This window comes from Pelobates fuscus, chromosome 2 (assembly GCF_036172605.1).
Source record: "Pelobates fuscus isolate aPelFus1 chromosome 2, aPelFus1.pri, whole genome shotgun sequence".
NCBI classification, from domain to species: Eukaryota; Metazoa; Chordata; class Amphibia; order Anura; family Pelobatidae; genus Pelobates; species Pelobates fuscus.
Genome location: NC_086318.1, coordinates 105,954,946 through 105,973,070, shown reverse-complemented (window position 1 = coordinate 105,973,070; position 18,125 = coordinate 105,954,946). Strand labels below are relative to the sequence as shown.

Genomic DNA, 18,125 nt, shown 5'->3' with positions numbered 1-18,125 from the left:
CCCTCCTTCACCCATATTATTTTTATTTTTCTATTTATTCATATAAATGCTATGTTAAACACAAGGTAATATTTTCTTCCAAGATTATTTCTTTTTCTTGTATGTTTCATCTTATGCTATGTTATTGAAGCAATGTGGAGACAATACAGTGTTATCATGGGTATATACTTTTTTCAATATCAGCTGTATCAGAACTGTGACACTGTATGAAATGTATAAAAATTGTCAAATGTAAAAAGAAAAATATGAGCCACTGTTCTATTTAGCATTTTTGTTTTTATGTATTCACATGATTTTACTGAGTTTCCACTTATATTGTGGAATTATTGTAAATGTTTGTACTCTTCTTGCCTTGTATCCTTTGTTCTCCTAATAAAAAATGATCTGAAAAAAACACCCACACATTTAGATGTGTTCCAGTGATTTATTAAACTACCGGTACTTTTTTTTCATAATGGGCTTTAGACTGAGGTGGAGGAAATCCCTCAAATGCTATTCAATGATATATATATATATATATATATATATATATATATATATATATATATATATATATATAAAGTCAGCTAAAAACTGATATCATTCCTCCCACAAACAGGAAACAGATTTTTGTTATGCTAAGATTTTCCAGTGTGTTTTATACATCCACAAATTATATATCACTGTCAACTGCTAAGCTTGCCTTCTGAAGTCTCTCACAGCCAAAAGGTATACCTTGTATACTATTGTAGAATGTGAAGTATATGATGCAGTATTCAACAACTCGCATCTAATCTTTTTAAAACTTTATATTTTTACTATTTGAATTATAATAAACTGCCCAACATTGGCTCACTGCAATGTTCCTAAAATCGTTGATTTGGAACGGAGGCACTTGTTGGTTTTCAGGCCCTTCAATATAGTCCACTATGGCTTCCTTCAGGTATGATAGATGTTACTAACAGACATCTGACCCCAGTCATCGCTAGCTTACAGCAGGGCTGGCGAACCTCCGGAGCGTGGGCCGTATAAAAAAAATAATAATTTGGTCTGGCCCTGCCAAGGCAACCACAGACAGAACTTGAAATTTAATAGCCCTAATGATAATTAAATTATTTTTCCCCTACGACTGTGAGTGAGAGTCCAAAGGAATTAAGGATTGAGGTGCTGGGGCTAGTGCGGCTACAGCTGCCGTTGGGAGCACCGTAGAGAAGGAACCTTCTGTCCTTCTCTTGATATACTCCGCCCCCAGATACAACCAGCTGACCTCACTGACAGGAAGAGGCTAGAAAGTGTGAACTTTACCTCCTAGTGCTCCCACAGCAATGCCAGGCATGCTTACTAAACAACACATGACTAAAAGTAATCTTGTGTGTGTATGTGCCTGCTAGTGAGTGAGCTATATGCTATTTGCAGTAGCATCTCTAGGAGTCATACTTAGGGAAGGCACATAAGGGGCCAGTGACAAAAGTATGGGGGCAGTTATAAAACTCACACATATACATATATATATATATATATATATATATATATATATATATATATATATATATATATAAAAAAGGAAAATGCCTTGCACTCCAACTCACGTATTAGTAGACCCGGTGCTCGATTGCACTAATAGACATAGGTAAGAGAAAATCAGCACTCCCAGGATTTATCCAAAAAAGAATATTAGGTCTTTATTCCAACAGCCAACGTTTCAGTTCCACTAGGGAACTTTCATCAGGACAGAATATTCTGTCCTGATGAAAGTTCCCTAGTGGAACTGAAACGTTGGTTGTTGGAATAAAGACCTAATATTCTTTTTTGGATAAATCCTGGGAGTGCTGATTTTCTCTTACCTATATATATATATATATATATATATATATATGTATATATATATATATATATATATATATATATATATATACACTGCTCAAAAAATAAAGGGAACACTTAAACAACACAATGTAACTCCAAGTCAATCACACTTCTGTGAAATCAAACTGTCCACTTAGGAAGCAACACTGAGTGCCAATCAATTTCACATGCTGTTGTGCAAATGGGATAGACAACAGGTGGAAATTATAGGCAATTAGCAAGACACCCCCAATAAAGGAGTGGTTCTGCAGGTGGTGACCACAGACCACTTCTCAGTTCCTATGCTTCCTGGCTGATGTTTTGGTCACTTTTGAATGCAGGTGGTGCTTTCACGGTAACATGAGACGGAGTCTACAACACACACAAGTGGCTCAGGTAGTGCAGCTCATCCAGGATGGCACATCAATGCGAGCTGTGGCAAGAAGGCTTGCTGTGTCTGTCAGCGTAGTGTCCAGAGCATGGAGGCGTTACCAGGAGACAGGCCAGTACATCAGGAGACGTGGAGGAGGCCATAGGAGGACAACAACCTAGCAGCAGGACCGCTACCTCCGCCTTTGTGCAAGGAGGAACAGGAGGAGCACTGCCAGAGCCCTGCAAAATGACCTCCAGCAGGCCACAAATGTGAATGTGTCTGCTCAAACGGTCAGAAACAGACTCCATGAGGATGGTACGTGGGCCCGACGCCCACAAGTGGGGGTTGTGCTTACAGCACAACACCGTGCAGGACGTTTGGCATTTGCCAGAGAACACCAAGATTGGCAAATTCGCCACTGGCGCCCTGTGCTCTTCACAGATAAAAGCAGGTTCACACTGAGCACATGTGACAGACGTGACAGAGTCTGGAGACGCCGTGGAGAACGTTCTGCTGCCTGCAACATCCTCCAGCATGACTGGTTTGGCAGTGGGTCAGTAATGGTGTGGGGTGGCATTTCTTTGGGAGGCCGCACAGCCCTCCATGTGCTCACCAGAGGTAGCGTGACTGCCATTAGGTACCGCAATGAGATCCTGAGACCCCTTGTGAGACCATATGCTGGTGCGGTTGGCCCTGGGTTCCTCCTAATGCAAGACAATGCTAGACCTCATGTGGCTGGAGTGTGTCAGCAGTTCCTGCAAGACGAAGGCATTGATGCTATGGACTAGCCCGCCCGTTCCCTAGACCTGAATCCAATTGAGCACATCTGGGACATCATGTCTCGCTCCATCCACCAACGTCACGTTGCACCACAGACTGTCCAGGAGTTGGCAGATGCTTTAGTCCAGGTCTGGGAGGAGATCCCTCAGGAGACCATCAGCCACCTCATCAGGAGCATGCGTTGTAGGGAGGTCATACATGCACGTGGAGGCCACACACACTACTGAGCCTCATTTTGACTTGTTTTAAGGACATTACATCAGCCTATAGTGTGTATTTTCACTTAAATTTTGAGTGTGACTCCAAATCCAGACCTCAATGGGTTGAAGAATTTGATTTCCATTTTTTTATTTTTGTGTGATTTTGTTGTCAGCATATATATATATATATAGAGAGAGAGAGAGAGATGTAAAAAAACTGATAAAATTCGTATCTTGTAATACCTTTTTTATTGGACTAACAGAATTTTTTAATGACAAGCTTTCGGGATAACCTCCCTTTCTCAAGTCTGAAGCATTTCTGAGCAAGACGTCACATAGAATTCAAAGTTGAGTTGTGATACAGGGGTTAAAGCGACATGAGTGTAGATAAGACACAGGTTTGTTAGAAAATAGACACCATCTTTGCAGAGGGTCATAAATATCTTTCTGAAGAGCAGAGTGAGGGGGGGAGAGGGAAAAGAAAAACAAACAAGCAGACAGTGCAGAGGATGGTACACTTTATACATGCACACACACATAAATATGTATATGTGAACGCATAAACACGTGTACATATACATAAACACATATACATACATGCACATGAACTCATATACACAAATATAAATGCACAGTAATATATATATAAGCATACGTGCATGTATAAAGTGTACCATCCTCTGCACTGTCTGCTTGTTTTTTTTCTCTCTCTCCTCTCACTCTGCTCTTCAGAAAGATATTTATGACTCTCTGCAAAGATTGTGTCTTATTTTTTAACAAACCTGTGTCTTATCTACACTCATGTCGCTTTAACCCCTGTATCACAACTCAACTTTGAATTCTATGTGTCGTCTTGCTCATAAATGCTTCAGACTTGAGAAAGGGAGGTTATCCCGAAAGCTTGTCATTACAAAATTCTGTTAGTCCAATAAAAAAGGTATTACAAGATACGAATTTTATCTGTTTTTTACATCTACATCACTGGACTAATACGGCTACAATCTCTACTATATATATATATATATATATATATATATATATATATATATATATATATATATAGCGTTGTGTCCCACACTCACTACTCCCAGTCTTGTCTGTTGCCCAGGTGCAAACTTTGACCTCAGAATATACAGGACCTTGTTGAAGTGCACTCACAGGACTCGGGAATATTTCAAATCGTGCTGTTTATTAAAGCATCACATTTCCAATAAATGGTGTCAACGTTTCAGTCCTCCAGGGACTTTTTTCAACACCAGGTATATATATATATATATATATATATATATATATATATATTTTTTTTTTTTACTTTATATATATATATATATACATACATACACACACACACACACACACATACACATACATACACAGGGCTAGACAAATTCCAGTCACCATGACTAGACATTTCGCCCTGGCACCTGGCATTTGTCAGCTCTTTGCTAAGCCGCGCAGGAAACATTAAAGCTGCCCGCTGTGGGGAACATGGAGGCGACGTGCGAGGGAACAGTAACCTTCCTGCAGTTCCTCTCTGTTCCCTTGCGCACTATTTAGTGACATGACATCACTTCAGCCCCAGCATAACTACAGAGAGCTTGCAGGGGAGCAGAGAGAAACTGCAGGAAGATTGAGAGGAGACACACTGGATGCCAGGGAAAGATCCACTCAGCTCTCCCAGAGGTAGGGAGGCTGGGTGGATTTAAATAAAAATAGCAATTTGTGAGTTTGTGAGAAAATGTGTGTGTGTGTCTCAGTCAGAATGTGTTTATGTCTGTCAGTGTGTTTCTCAGTCAGAGATTGGGGCAGAGCTGTGCGTATGGTGAGGCAATCTTCCACGCAGGGGCAGAGCTTGTGTGCCGGGGAAGCTACTGCACAGTGGCGGAACTAACGTAGAGTAGGCCCTGGTGCAAAAACAGTTTTGGGCCCCTGAAGACACATGCCCATCGCATGGCCCTAATTGCACGGTCTACTCAATTGGCCCTGGTGTAACCGCAACACCAGCACTCCATGTAGTTCCACTGCTGCGCCTTCCTTATTACAAGCAAGACACCTTTTCACAGACACTGGAAAACCTTTTCAGGAGATGCAAGATAATTTTTCATGGTGTTTAGAAGGAGCTGTGGTGAAGTGTGTGTATATAGGAATCTGTTTATGGTGTACTATGTGTAAGTTTGAACTAAACAGAATATCACATTGCGAAATGTTGCTGTGACTTTTCACATGCTGTTTTTTTAGAGGAAGTGAAAGAAAGCAAGTGAAACCATATTCTAGCTTGTTACACTGACATATAATAGAAGTTAGTGAACGTAATACATATAACCCTTTAAAGAGATACTCCAGGTACCAAACAACAGTATTAAAAAAAAACAAAGCTGTGTAATATTGCGCAACATTGCTGTGAGCTTCCACAAACTGATTTTTTTGAGGAATATAAAGAAAAACATGTGAAACCAAACTCTAGCTTCATAGACGTATGTGTACTTAATACATTTAACCCTTTAAAGGTACACTTTGGGTACCATAATAACTTCACCAGAATTAAGTTTTTATGGTGCGAGGAAGTCCTGGGTGCCAGATTACCTGTTAGGTAATCAAGATTGCTGCCTTGTGCCCCAGCTTGGACCCTTGTCTGGCCTTGAGTTCAAGCTCTGAGCAGGTTCTCCTTGAGCCAGCAGGGAGAACAAAAGATTTCAGTGTTGTGATTTATACCAATATCAGGTACTGACCACTTTAAGGCTGGACCCCAGGTACTTCTTGATGACTCAGAGGGCTGAAACGGCAAGGGCACTCTTAAAGTTATCTGCACCCAATATTAGTGCAGGTCACGTAGCTCCCCCAGTGGACCTCCAGGGATCCAGCTTACACTCCACAGCACCACCAGCAAAGGTAAGAAGAAAAATCACACAAAAATCAGCCTCCCCTTCACACACACACACACAAAATAAAGCTACCACAGATACAACTCTCAACCAGCACACACAGATACACTCAACCTACCCTGATTCAGCTCTCACACTCATCTACAGAAAACACTCAGCCAATAAAATGGGCCGAGGGTGTCAGTAGTGCTAACACTGGTGCCCAGTTCTAAGTTTCCTGAATGTAGGAAGTTCAGGGGCAGAATGGTTGAGTGGTAACTTTAAAAAAATCACTGCACATGATGAAACAGTGCAATGCCTTCAAGTTATCCCAGTTAGGTTGTTATGGTGTCCGGAGTGGTTCTTTAAATGATAACATTCTTTATATCCTTTCTAGAGAACACATCATCACATAATTTATGTCTGTGTTCTAACTATTTTCTGCTGTAAACACAGATTAAATAAATTCATTTTCAATTTAAAAATAAATTGTACATTGTAGACCCATTTAGATCTGGATTCTATTATTAGCGATAAATGCATCTCCTTGGAGACCTCCACCAACACACTAATTATTTCCAGCCCTGAGAATCTCAGGGTACTATAAAGCTAAAGGAAGTTATCAGCGAGTGTCCAGCCAGAGGGAATATACCTTTTCCAGACATTGAAATTTCTTCTTAAGGCTTTCGAGATGGAATAAAAGAGGAAAAATAGTGTGCAGAAAAAAGTAGGGAATTTAAAAAAAAATGTTTTTACTTTTTATTAAGACGTGAAATGTTCAACATAAAGATGAGATAATCCCTTGGACATATTTACAAATCATCAAAATATACATAGAAGGTGTGTTCTCTTAATAAATTTCTTCCAAACCTGCCCGAAAGGTGCTATTTCTTATTAAGCAGGTACAAATAGGGGATAGATTATCTAAACCATGTTTCTAATAAATCTCCTATAAACCAACCCCTCAGTATACATAGAAGATTTTTCTAAATGATGATTGTAGCCTATATGTTACTTTTGCAAATTAGACTCACCTGCTATTTCTACATGTAAAAGTGCTAATATGCTAATTAAAAAAAGGCCTATATTTTAGTTGAATTGAAAAGTCTGGATATACAGGAAATACTGGAGAAAGACAGGAAATTAAAATACACAAGTGAAAGTTGTTAGATAGAGTGAACGAGAGATAATTTGAAATTACTTGCTGTGTAAATATAAAATATAGCATTATCAAATTACCGCTTAGAGATAGTTAAATTCTATTAACAGAGCAGGATAGAGTGGAAGATTAAGGAATAGCAGTAAGGAGCTCCGTTAGAGCCAAGATTAAGTCGCTATTTACTATAGAATAATTGTGGTCTGACTGTCTTTTTCAAAAATTCTAAGTTGAGGCTACAATAAAAAAAAAGATGACAAAAGCAGTTATGGATGCATGTTGACCTACCTTTTTCTTGTCTTCTTATATTTTTGCTAGCTAAACTTAAATACAGTACATGGAATTTGTTTCCGATTACTAGTAAAAATAATAAGAAGAATAGTACTTTAAACTTTTATTCAAAGTCATAAACCTTTGTAAATTATTGGTTGAATTGGTCCATTAACCCTTTTAAAAGAAAGACCATATCAGCCCTTTCATAACATAAAGGTATTAATCTGACCCCTTGTGATGGGGAAGATAAAAGCAGAGATATTGTGCTTTCATTTTTACACAGTAAGAGCCATGGTAGTTAGGAGATGACTGTAATAGTTTCCTGATGATGATGATGATGATTAAGATGATACAAATGATGATACAGAGACCCAATTTAAAAGGAATTTGGATAAACATACCCATTCTCTCTGGTTTTTATTCTGACAGTTTCGGATTATGTCACTAGTGACGACACAGGGTCTTACTCGTACAGGAATTCAGATATAATTACAAGTTTTCTGTGGTTTAACATTTATTTTAGGATTTCAATCCTCCTCCTTTCTTTTAACACAGCTAACTGAGCAATGTTATTTTGACTTATCATGCCACTTCTCAAAAGAAAGAAAATACATCCACCGTTCTTTAGAAATCTGTTATCTGGAAAATTAGGATATGAAAATAGTTATCGAATAAATATAAATAAAAACGAATTCATGGGAAATCCAGCTAATAAAATTTATTTTAAAGTGTCAAAGGATATGGTGCACATCTACAGAGAGTTTACTCCTATGTCATTGTACAGCGCTACGGAATCGATGGCGCTATATAAATAATAAAATAATAATAATGTCCTGCTTGGGGACGGTTTTTATTCATGTATGACTACTTAACCTGCTAGACACATACTCCATGTATGGTTCCTAATTAACAGTTAGTCTTGTTTTTATGAATACTCCTACAGTCAAAGGGCTCTGCTTAACCTGCAACCTAATACTCGCCCAGCAAACTCCTAGTATAAAGTACAATGCGTGGAAAAAAAATGTAACATTTTATTTTTTCTGTACCGTATATTACAGTACAGTTAAAAATAAAATAAAAAATTGCAGCTATAAGACTGCCCCCTGGAGTAGTACTATTAATGGAGGGAATTTACTTTCTCCTCTACCATCCAACCACAATTCAACGTGAGCAGGACGCATACACAAGTCACACATGCACACTTGGACAGACATTCATCCCCTCTGAACATGCGCATGGGAGATCAGAGCCAAGAGCCCAAAACAACTCAGTTGTGAATAAATTGATGATGACGGTATCGGCTTATAGAACAGTAGTTGGGGGGAAACATATTCCATGCAGTTGGAGGCTAAACTCCTGAGACCAAACAAAGAGACACCCTCTCCTGGTCACACATGGTTCTGCCAGATGCAGCACTTGTTTAAATAAACTCTGCAATTTTAGGAACTTTAAAATAACAAAAGAAAATACTTAGCTTTAATGTACTTATGTTTTGAATAATTATTTAGTGTAATTTAAATGTTATTAGCAAACATAAGCAGTGAAACACATATTGTGTAAGTAGTAAAAGTCATCAAGGAAATGCTAACCACAACACATTCTGAAAACAATTTTGACATGGGGAGACCACAAGGTCATTCCATGAGAATGATACAGACAAGACTCTATGGAGACCAGAATAGAGAAGCACAAATTATCCGGGTGTTTTAACAGTAGGAGCCTAAAGTAAAAACCATGAAAAAGCTTTATGGAAGGAAAAATAATGCAAGGCCTAGAATGCAAGGCAGAAGAAAACTGATAAGATAGGGGAGTGAGATAGGTCTGTCCAGTTTGAGGGGGGGAGGGGAGATGAAGGAGGAGAGAGATAGAAAAATAGGGTGGCGAAGAAAAGACGGAAAAAATATACTTCAAAATGCCTCTGGAAGACAGGTAAATGGGGGACACAACCAAGGTTAAGGAAATGAGAGCTAGCGAAGCGAGGAAATGTTGACTCACGTGGTCTAAATATTTAGATAAATGTCATATGTGTCTGCAAATTCCTCCATGGACAGAATAACCATACCTTAGCTTCAGGGCTGGATTAACATAGGCGCTGATGGAGCTGCAGCTCCAGACCCATGCCTATGGAATTGTCAGGATTACATGTTGATCCAGCACGCAGTACTGTGTCACACCTAGGACTAAGGATAACGTATAACCGGACCTTAGTGTCTCCAAGAATAGTCAAAATACTTGCCGAGGTCAGGGGCACAGAATCAGATACTAAGATGAGGGAAAGCCAAAAGTCAAGGATACCAGATATCAGGGAAGTCAAAACAAAGCCAAAGTCAAATACCAGAAAATTAAGATCAGGAATACACTCTCTGATAACCATAGGCATGATACCACGACAGGGCATTGAGCAAAATGAAAATTGGGTTTAAATATCCCTCCTGTTGATCTGATTGTCTGTAACCGGCCTTTGACCCCGAAGGCAATTACCAGGTGTGGAAAAATATGCAAACAAAAACAACAATGTATGTGAACACAACCCAGTGAATAAAAGATGATATAATATGATACAAAGCGAACCAGGACTTCCCTTAATGTTTCAGGTGAAGTATCCCGATAACTCCCCGAAGACTTCCTCTTGTCTTCAATAGATATATGCACATAGATAGGGGAAAGTCTGCTAAATATAAGTACAATAAAAAAACATAGCGTTTAACTGTGTGGGGATTGGCACTGTTTAATAGTTACAATTGGTCACTCACAGATTTGCAGAATTTTAAAAGCCTTGAGTGATATCTTTCAGTGTCCAGTATGTTGTCCCTCCTCACAGGTTCCTCACAGAGCAGAATGTATGTATCTCAAAAGAAAAAGATATATACACAAATGTAGTACACTTCCAGAGTTGGATAAAAGAGTATTTAATGACTTACATATCAGTATAAAATAAACGGCTTGTCACCATGCACGTCCTACGCGTTTCGTCCTGAATATGGACTTCCTCAGGGACTTAGTGCAGTAAAGTGCAGAAGTAAAAATGCTGCTATTTTTACTTCTGCACTTTACTGCACTAAGTCCCTGAGGAAGTCCATATTCAGGACGAAACGCGTAGGACGTGCATGGTGACAAGCCGTTTATTTTATACTGATATGTAAGTCATTAAATACTCTTTTATCCAACTCTGGAAGTGTACTACATTTGTGTATATATCTTTTTCTTTTGAGATACATACATTCTGCTCTGTGAGGAACCTGTGAGGAGGGACAACATACTGGACACTGAAAGATATCACTCAAGGCTTTTAAAATTCTGCAAATCTGTGAGTGACCAATTGTAACTATTAAACAGTGCCAATCCCCACACAGTTAAACGCTATGTTTTTTTATTGTACTTATATTTAGCAGACTTTCCCCTATCTATGTGCATGCAATTACCAGGTGTGCATGATTGCTGCTCAGCACAAATCCTCCTGTGGATTTGATTGGCCATGACTGGCCTTTGACCCCAAAAGTAATTACCAGGTTTGCATGTGCATGATTGCTGCTTGGCACAACTTTTCCTGTCAGGACGGTAATGTTGCTCGACACAACTTTTCCTGTCAGGACAGTAAATGCCATTAACAACATTTTGATGTGCGGATGAATACGTGACAGGGATTAAAAAAAAATTATTTATTTTTTTACTGCTGTTGCTTAAGTATGGAAACTTTAGAGGGATGTAGTGGAACACAACTGGTGTGGACTGGCTGACAATGAAATTAGTTAAGGTAAAGCTGACTTTGCGCTCTATGCAAATGCTCTTGCTGCTTCAGTCTCTGTCAGTGCCTGACCTTGGGAGGGGCACTTGCAGATTATTTAGAGAAATAATCCAGACACAATACCCACTACAGCTCAGTGTAGTGGTTATGGTGCCAGTAGTGCCGGGACCCCCTCCCAGAGTAAGTAGTCAAACCATTTAAGAACAGTTTGACAACTTACCTGAGGTCTGCTTGGAAATGGGGCTGTAGTAGGGCATAGGAGCAGAGGTGCAGTGTGTGTGTTTGTGTAAGAAGGACTGTGTGAGCAGTGTGTGTGTGTGTGAAAGTTGCAGTGTGTACGTGAGGACAGCAGTGTGTGTTAGGGGGGCAGTGTGTGTGTGTGCGTTGCAGTGTGAGTGGGGGGCAATGTATGTGTGTATGGGGGGCAGTGTGTGTATGGGGGGAAGTTTGTGTGTATGGGGCAGTGTATGTGTGTGGGGGGCCAATGTGTGTGTAGGGTGTGTGTGTGTATTGGGGGCAGTGTATGTGGGCAATGTGTGTGTATGGGGGAAGTGTATGTATGTGGGGCAATGTGTGTGTATGGGGGCAGTGTATGTATGTGGGGGCAGTGTGTGTGTATGGGGGCAGTGTATGTATGTGGGGGCAGTGTGTGTGTATGGGGGCAGTGTATGTGTATGGGGCAGTGTATGTATGTGGCGGCAATGTGTGTGTATGGGGGCAGTGTATGTATGTGGGGGGCAATGTGTGTGTGTGTAGGGTATGTGTGTGATAAGATGGGAGGCTTTTTTTTAATGTTTTTTTTTTTTAATTTGATAAAAAAATTTTTTTATTTATTTAAAATATACATAATGTCCCCCCTCTCTTCTTACCTTTGTTTAGGGAGGAGGGGGGGCATTTCTCGATCCCTGGTGGTCCGGTGGGGAATCCCCGGTGGTCCATGTAGTGAGAGTGAACTCTAGCCCCGGTCTCCAGGGCTAGAGTTCACTCTCGCGAGATCCGGAGCGTTGCCGTGGCAACGCTCCATGCTCGCGAGAGAAGGACCTGGAGGAGCTGCAGACTGAGCTCCCCCGGGTCCTCTCTCTCTCCCTCCCCTGCCGGCGGCCAGCAAACAGTGCCTGCGGACCGGAGAGGGAGATCTCTGATCTCCCCTCCGGTCCATGAAGGCACATTGCAGTGCTGGCGCTTGGACAGCGCCAGCCCTGCATTAGCCGGCAGGGGAGAGGGAGAACCTCGGATTCTCGGGGGGGGGGGACAATTTCTCTGTCCCAGACTGTATAGCAGGAGCTTCTCCCTGCTAGTAAGAATGTTAGGAGAGGAGTGGACCAGCGAGTGCTAGGGGACAGTCCTTAGAAAGCATAAAGCTAGCATCTTATTATACGCATTTATGCCAAACTCAGGGTGATGTCCGCACAGAATGCCCTTGGTTGGTCATCCTGCATGATTGGCAGGCAGCCTGACGTGCATTCACACCAGGCTGACCATCTAATTATTTGTGCAGACAGATGCACATGTGCATAAAACAGGGCAATCGCTCTATTGCTGATTATGCCATTGAGTTTCGTACACTTGCGTCAGAGGTAGATTGGACAAACAGTGGCCTCGTCTCCGTTTTCGCTGACGGCCTGTCCGATACTATTCTAGAGGAGGTTGCTGCCAGGGACTTACCAGAAAAACCTAACGAGTATATCACTTATAAGATGCAAATAGTTAACAGGATAAGAGAAAGGGAAAGGATCAGAAACAGAACCAGAAGAAATAGCACTTTTCTCGCTCCCGCTTCTCAAACTCTGTTTAAAAAAAAAAAAACTATTGTAACTACCGAACCTGAACCTATGCAGTTAGGGGTTATGAGGTTATCTGAAAAAGACAGTTCAAGAGGAGTGAGGGCCTATGCAAGAAGGGACATATGAGGGTTAAACATCTCCTCACACTCTTGTCCCATTGTACTTAATTTTCATTGGCTAATAAAACATGATCCACATATAGATTGGAGGAAATGGGAGATACTAAAGTGGGGTTATGAGTGTAGTAACAGATGTGTAAAGCCTATAACCAAACAATTGGGTATAATCAATGTCCCAACTGCCTTTCCATTGTCAACTATGGTACCCTCCCAATATCCGGAGGTAAATGAGGTGTTTAACAAGATACATGCCGATACACTTCCTGGAGGAATATATACAGGACTAAAGGTCATATACACAAATCCTCTTCGCCAATGGGAGCAGGGTTTTTCTTTGTGTCTAAAAAAAGAGGGTGATTTGCATCCTTGTATTGATTACAGGGCGCTCAATAAAATCCCTATAAGAAACACTTACCCTATACCACTTATTTCAGAACTTTTTGACAGGTTGAAAGGGGCTAAGATATTCACTAAACTGGATTTAAGGAGCGCTTACAATCTAGTTAGAATCAAGGAAGGTCATGAATGGAAAACAGCGTTTAATACCCGTAATGGGCATTACGAATACCTAGTCATGCCTTTTGGATTATGTTATGCCCCCCGCTGTTTTCCAGAATCTCAACAATTATGTCTTGAGAGATTGTATCTATTCCTCCGTGTTAGTATATCTAGATGATAAACTGATATACTCACATGATAAAGACATTCACCATGCTCAAGTTTAACTAGTTCTACAGACCTTACTCAAAAATGGTCTGTATTTTAAACTAGAAAAATGCTTAAGCGATCAGAAGGAGGTACAGTTTCTTGGCTATATTATATCGGCCTCAAGATTCAAGATGGATCCCAAGAAACTAGAGGTGGTGTTACAATGGCCTCTACCTACATGGTCTGAAGGCTATCCAAATATTCATCTGTTTTTTTTAATTATTATCATAGATTTATTAAGGACTTTTATATGATAATAGCCCCGATCACCAATTTGACACGTAAAACAGTTAAAGGTACATTTTGGTGAAGAGAAGCCATTAATGCCTTTGAACAACTTAAGACTTCATTTGCTTCAGCTCCTATACTCTCTCATCCTGATCCCAGCAGGCCTTTCATATTAGAAGTAGATGCCTCTGAAACAGGGGTTGGTGCTATTCTGTCTCAGAGAGAGAAAGTCTGACAAAACACTGCACCCCTGTGGCTTCTTTTTTAAAAAGCTGTACCTAGCGGAAAGGAATTAAGACATTGGTAACATTGGCACTAAAGGAGTGGAGACATCTAATTGAAGGATCCAAAGACCCCCTGATAATCATAACTAAAAGAATGTCATCCAGACAGGCTACATGGTCTCTGTTCCTTTCCCGCTTTAATTATTTTATAACTTATAGGCCTGGTACTAGGAACATAAAGGCTGATGCCTTATCCAGACAGTTTGAGACAGAGGAAGAACAGGCAAGAGAACACTCCTATTATCCCTCCTGAATGGCTGCCACTGTCCTTTCTTTGTCCACGCCAACTTCAGGCACCAAGTACTAAAGCTCCTGTTCGTTCCTAAATCAGAAAGAAGGGCAATTCTGTGTTCCATGATAACATTACAGCTGGACATCCAGGCACACACAAAACCATTTCAGCGGTAGCCACACAGTTCTGGTGGCACTCTCTAAAGGACACTGTTATCGCTTATGTCAATACTTCCAGGACTTGTGCTGTCTCTAAGGTTCCGCACAAATTGAAATGTGGGTTGTTACAACCACTGCCTGTGACTCTCATTCCGTGGTCTCATATAGCCATGGACTTCATTGTGGAGTTGCCTGTCTCCAAGGGATCTAATACTATACCTATACTTATGGACCATTTCGTCTCGCTTAAAAAAAATTACCTTCTTCACAAGACCTTGCTTAAATTTTCATTAAGGAAATAGTGAGGTTACATGGGGTTGCTTAAAACATTATTTCTGACAGGGGTTCACAGTTAATTTCTCGATTCTGTATCTTTTTGTAAAGAATTGGGTATCGAACTGCCTTTTTCTTCATCTTATCCCTAAACTAACAGGACAGACAAAAGGGCTAATCAATCTCTGGAGGTTTTTCTACGTTGTTTTGTTAACGATACCCAGGATAATTGGTTTGACCTCTTGCCCTGGCCTGAATTTGTCTGTTACAACGCTACGCATGACTCTTCCAAGCGTAGTTCTTTTTTTGTTGTATATGGTTTTTTTTAAACCCTGTTATTCTCTGATACCAATATCCCCACTAACAGCTGACCTCTATGAGCTAAACTTGGGATCAGGTACATAGTGCCTTAACTGGCGCTGATTCCCATTTTAAGCTATATGCTGATAAAAGTAGGGGACAGGGTTTGGCTGTCCATTAAATACATTAGACTCAGGGTACGGTTCGCTTCTCGATACATTGGTCCTTTTCGTGTGTCACGCAAGAATAATCCGCTGTCTTATGTCCTTGACCTCCTTGCCAACCTTCGTATACCTTGTACATTTCATGTTTCTTTATTAAAGCCACTTATCTGCAATAGATACACTACTCCTTCCGCACCTCCTCCTCTCTTCTGTTCTTTCGGGGTTCTTTCCAGTATCTGGTGGATTGGAACGCTCCTGGGTCCCTGCTGTTGATATTCATTCTGGGTGCTTGCTTCACTTTTTCCATACCCGATTCCCTGATAAGCCTGGTCAGGCCAACCCGGGGGGCGGTCTTTGTGTGGGGGATACTGTCATGGTGCCCAAACGGCACCTCTGTATGACCACACCCGATCAGTGCTGTCACGCCGTCACGGTGCCAGATCGGTGGGGTCACACTAAAGGAGAGAGAGGTTACTCACCTTGACTCCAGCGCAGCTCCGATGACAGCGGCCATCACTAGTGACGTGAACGTGCATGCGGTGTCACGGTTTCCATGTGCACGCATGTTCTGGGGTCATGAGACCCAAATTAGCAAATAACAGGATTTACTGGGTTATTTAAACCCAAACCTGCAGTTGTTCAGTGCCCTGTCGTGGTTTACATCCTGTTGGTTATCTAAGAGAGCGTTCCTGTTACTGGTATTTGGTTATTTATCTTGGCTTGGCTTGACTTTCCGTATTTCTTGTATCCCTGACCCTTTTGCTCTGTTTATTCCGTATTTGTTCCCTTTCTGTATTCCTGACCTCGGCTATTGGTTAGTCTTATACGTTAAATCCAGCATTCTAAGGCCCGGTAATACGTTGTTACTGTTTGTTATTTTTTCCGTGTTTGACTTACTTCTGCGTGTTGGGTCACTGGTTAGCCCTGACATGTATATACTTTTTATTGTATTATGGGCAAAATACATTAAAATGGGGATTGAGTGAATCTTCATGTTTTATATAGCTATTGTTCTGTAGTAATCCAATATTATAGTGTTACTCCACCAATTTACAGCCTACTATTAATCACAGTTTATCCTTGCCAAGTACCCCCTGATAGCAGCCGGTTATCCAACAAGTACCCCTAATATAATTTTTCTTTATCCAACAAGGATAACTAGCAGTAATACCTTTATATCACATAAAGATAACATATGAAATCATATGGGTGTGATGCTAATGTACAATCAAAGCTTGAACACCCCTGGAATACTGGAATAAGAATGGAATATGTCACGTTGCATCTCATACGTATTCGGTAGACACGAAAAGACAGTAAAAGAAGCAAATAGTTGTCTCAAAACACATTACCTCCTGGCTATCCTTATTTTGATTTGGGCAAAATATCTTATGATACAACGTTTCTAATGAGTTACTGGAATCTGATCTATCGAAGCAATGTCGATCTAAGACATCCAGCGTGTGCAAAACTCTGCTTATTGTGACACCTGGAGGAAATAAAGAAAAGAGAGGAGTAAGATAAACCAGTATAGACGTATACAAAATTACATTTTATGGATTTAGCTGTAATAGGTAACTAGAATGTTCTTTCACCTGCAGCGGATTCTTGGCACTTGTCAAATGACCACCGCACTTCTACAGCTCGACCTCTTTGTTTGATTTGTTGCTCCACTTCATAAATTTTTGCCCGAACCTGGAAAAATACATTAATGACAACACACAGTTAGATCTTATTGGGTGTACAGTATATTAATGGAGTATACACCATCATGTTCCTGTGTATGTGATGGACTAAGCTGACATTCATTATTTGTGCAGTGCTCCAAACACCAACGTCATCAGAGTGGAAGTTAATAATTAGCCCAATTTAGTTGCTGCACAGTTTATAAGCAGGTCCTTGCATCTTTGGTGATTTTTTTAGTTCCATGTGGATGTGGTGAGGACTTTACATGAGATTTACAATGTCTGCTACTTTCGTGCAGAATTTCCTTGCCTTGTCTGGGAAAAACCTGTGATGTAGGGTAGGTGACAGTGATGATGTCCATGTTACTTTGAATAAACACACCTTTTTACCGGAGATAAAGGCATGGGCCCAAACTATTGTTTTAGAACTATAGTTTCAAGAATACACGTTTGTATTCCTGACACTATAGTGTTCCTTTAACTCCTAAATAGAAGATAATTGAGCAGTGAGACTACTATTTTATTATATCATTGCACTTATATTTATATTGGCTATGGTTTTTGCACAAAGCACTTTATTTTAAGGTTTGACACTAATTTTGAATCCCATTGTGAGTCACATTATTAATTGATTTATTTGTGTTCAGATTATTCACACAATGTTGGGATATAGGTGGAACAGATTGGTGGTGTTTACACACTGATTGATCATTGTTAACATCATCCAAATTACCATTCGACACTAGTCTTTAGTCACTGAAAATGTAGCCTTGGTGTGCCAAGGACGCTCCAGGCTTGCCGTGGTGAGTAACTTTTAAGGCCTAAGTAGTGGCAGAGGATTTAAAATAAAGCACTGGTTAACATTATACAACAAACAAAAAATAATGTGAATTTTAATATAATATCACTGTTTTAAACTGAGGACATTGTACACAGAATTATTGAAACGGGTGTAATGAGATACACTTCTGGGAAAGC

At 40.3% G+C, this 18,125-nt stretch overlaps 1 protein-coding gene across 1 annotated transcript in view; it reads right to left on the bottom strand.

Annotated features, from left to right (window-relative positions):
- Positions 1 to 18,125, bottom strand: part of MED12L (mediator complex subunit 12L) — a 442,361-nt gene that overhangs the window by 353,631 nt on the left and 70,605 nt on the right. The window contains exons 10-11 of the mRNA XM_063442526.1: positions 17,058 to 17,157; positions 16,815 to 16,951 (exon numbers count right to left, since the gene is read on the bottom strand). Of these exons, the coding sequence (XP_063298596.1) occupies positions 16,815 to 16,951; positions 17,058 to 17,157 (237 nt within the window). The remainder of the gene's footprint in view (positions 1 to 16,814; positions 16,952 to 17,057; positions 17,158 to 18,125) is intronic.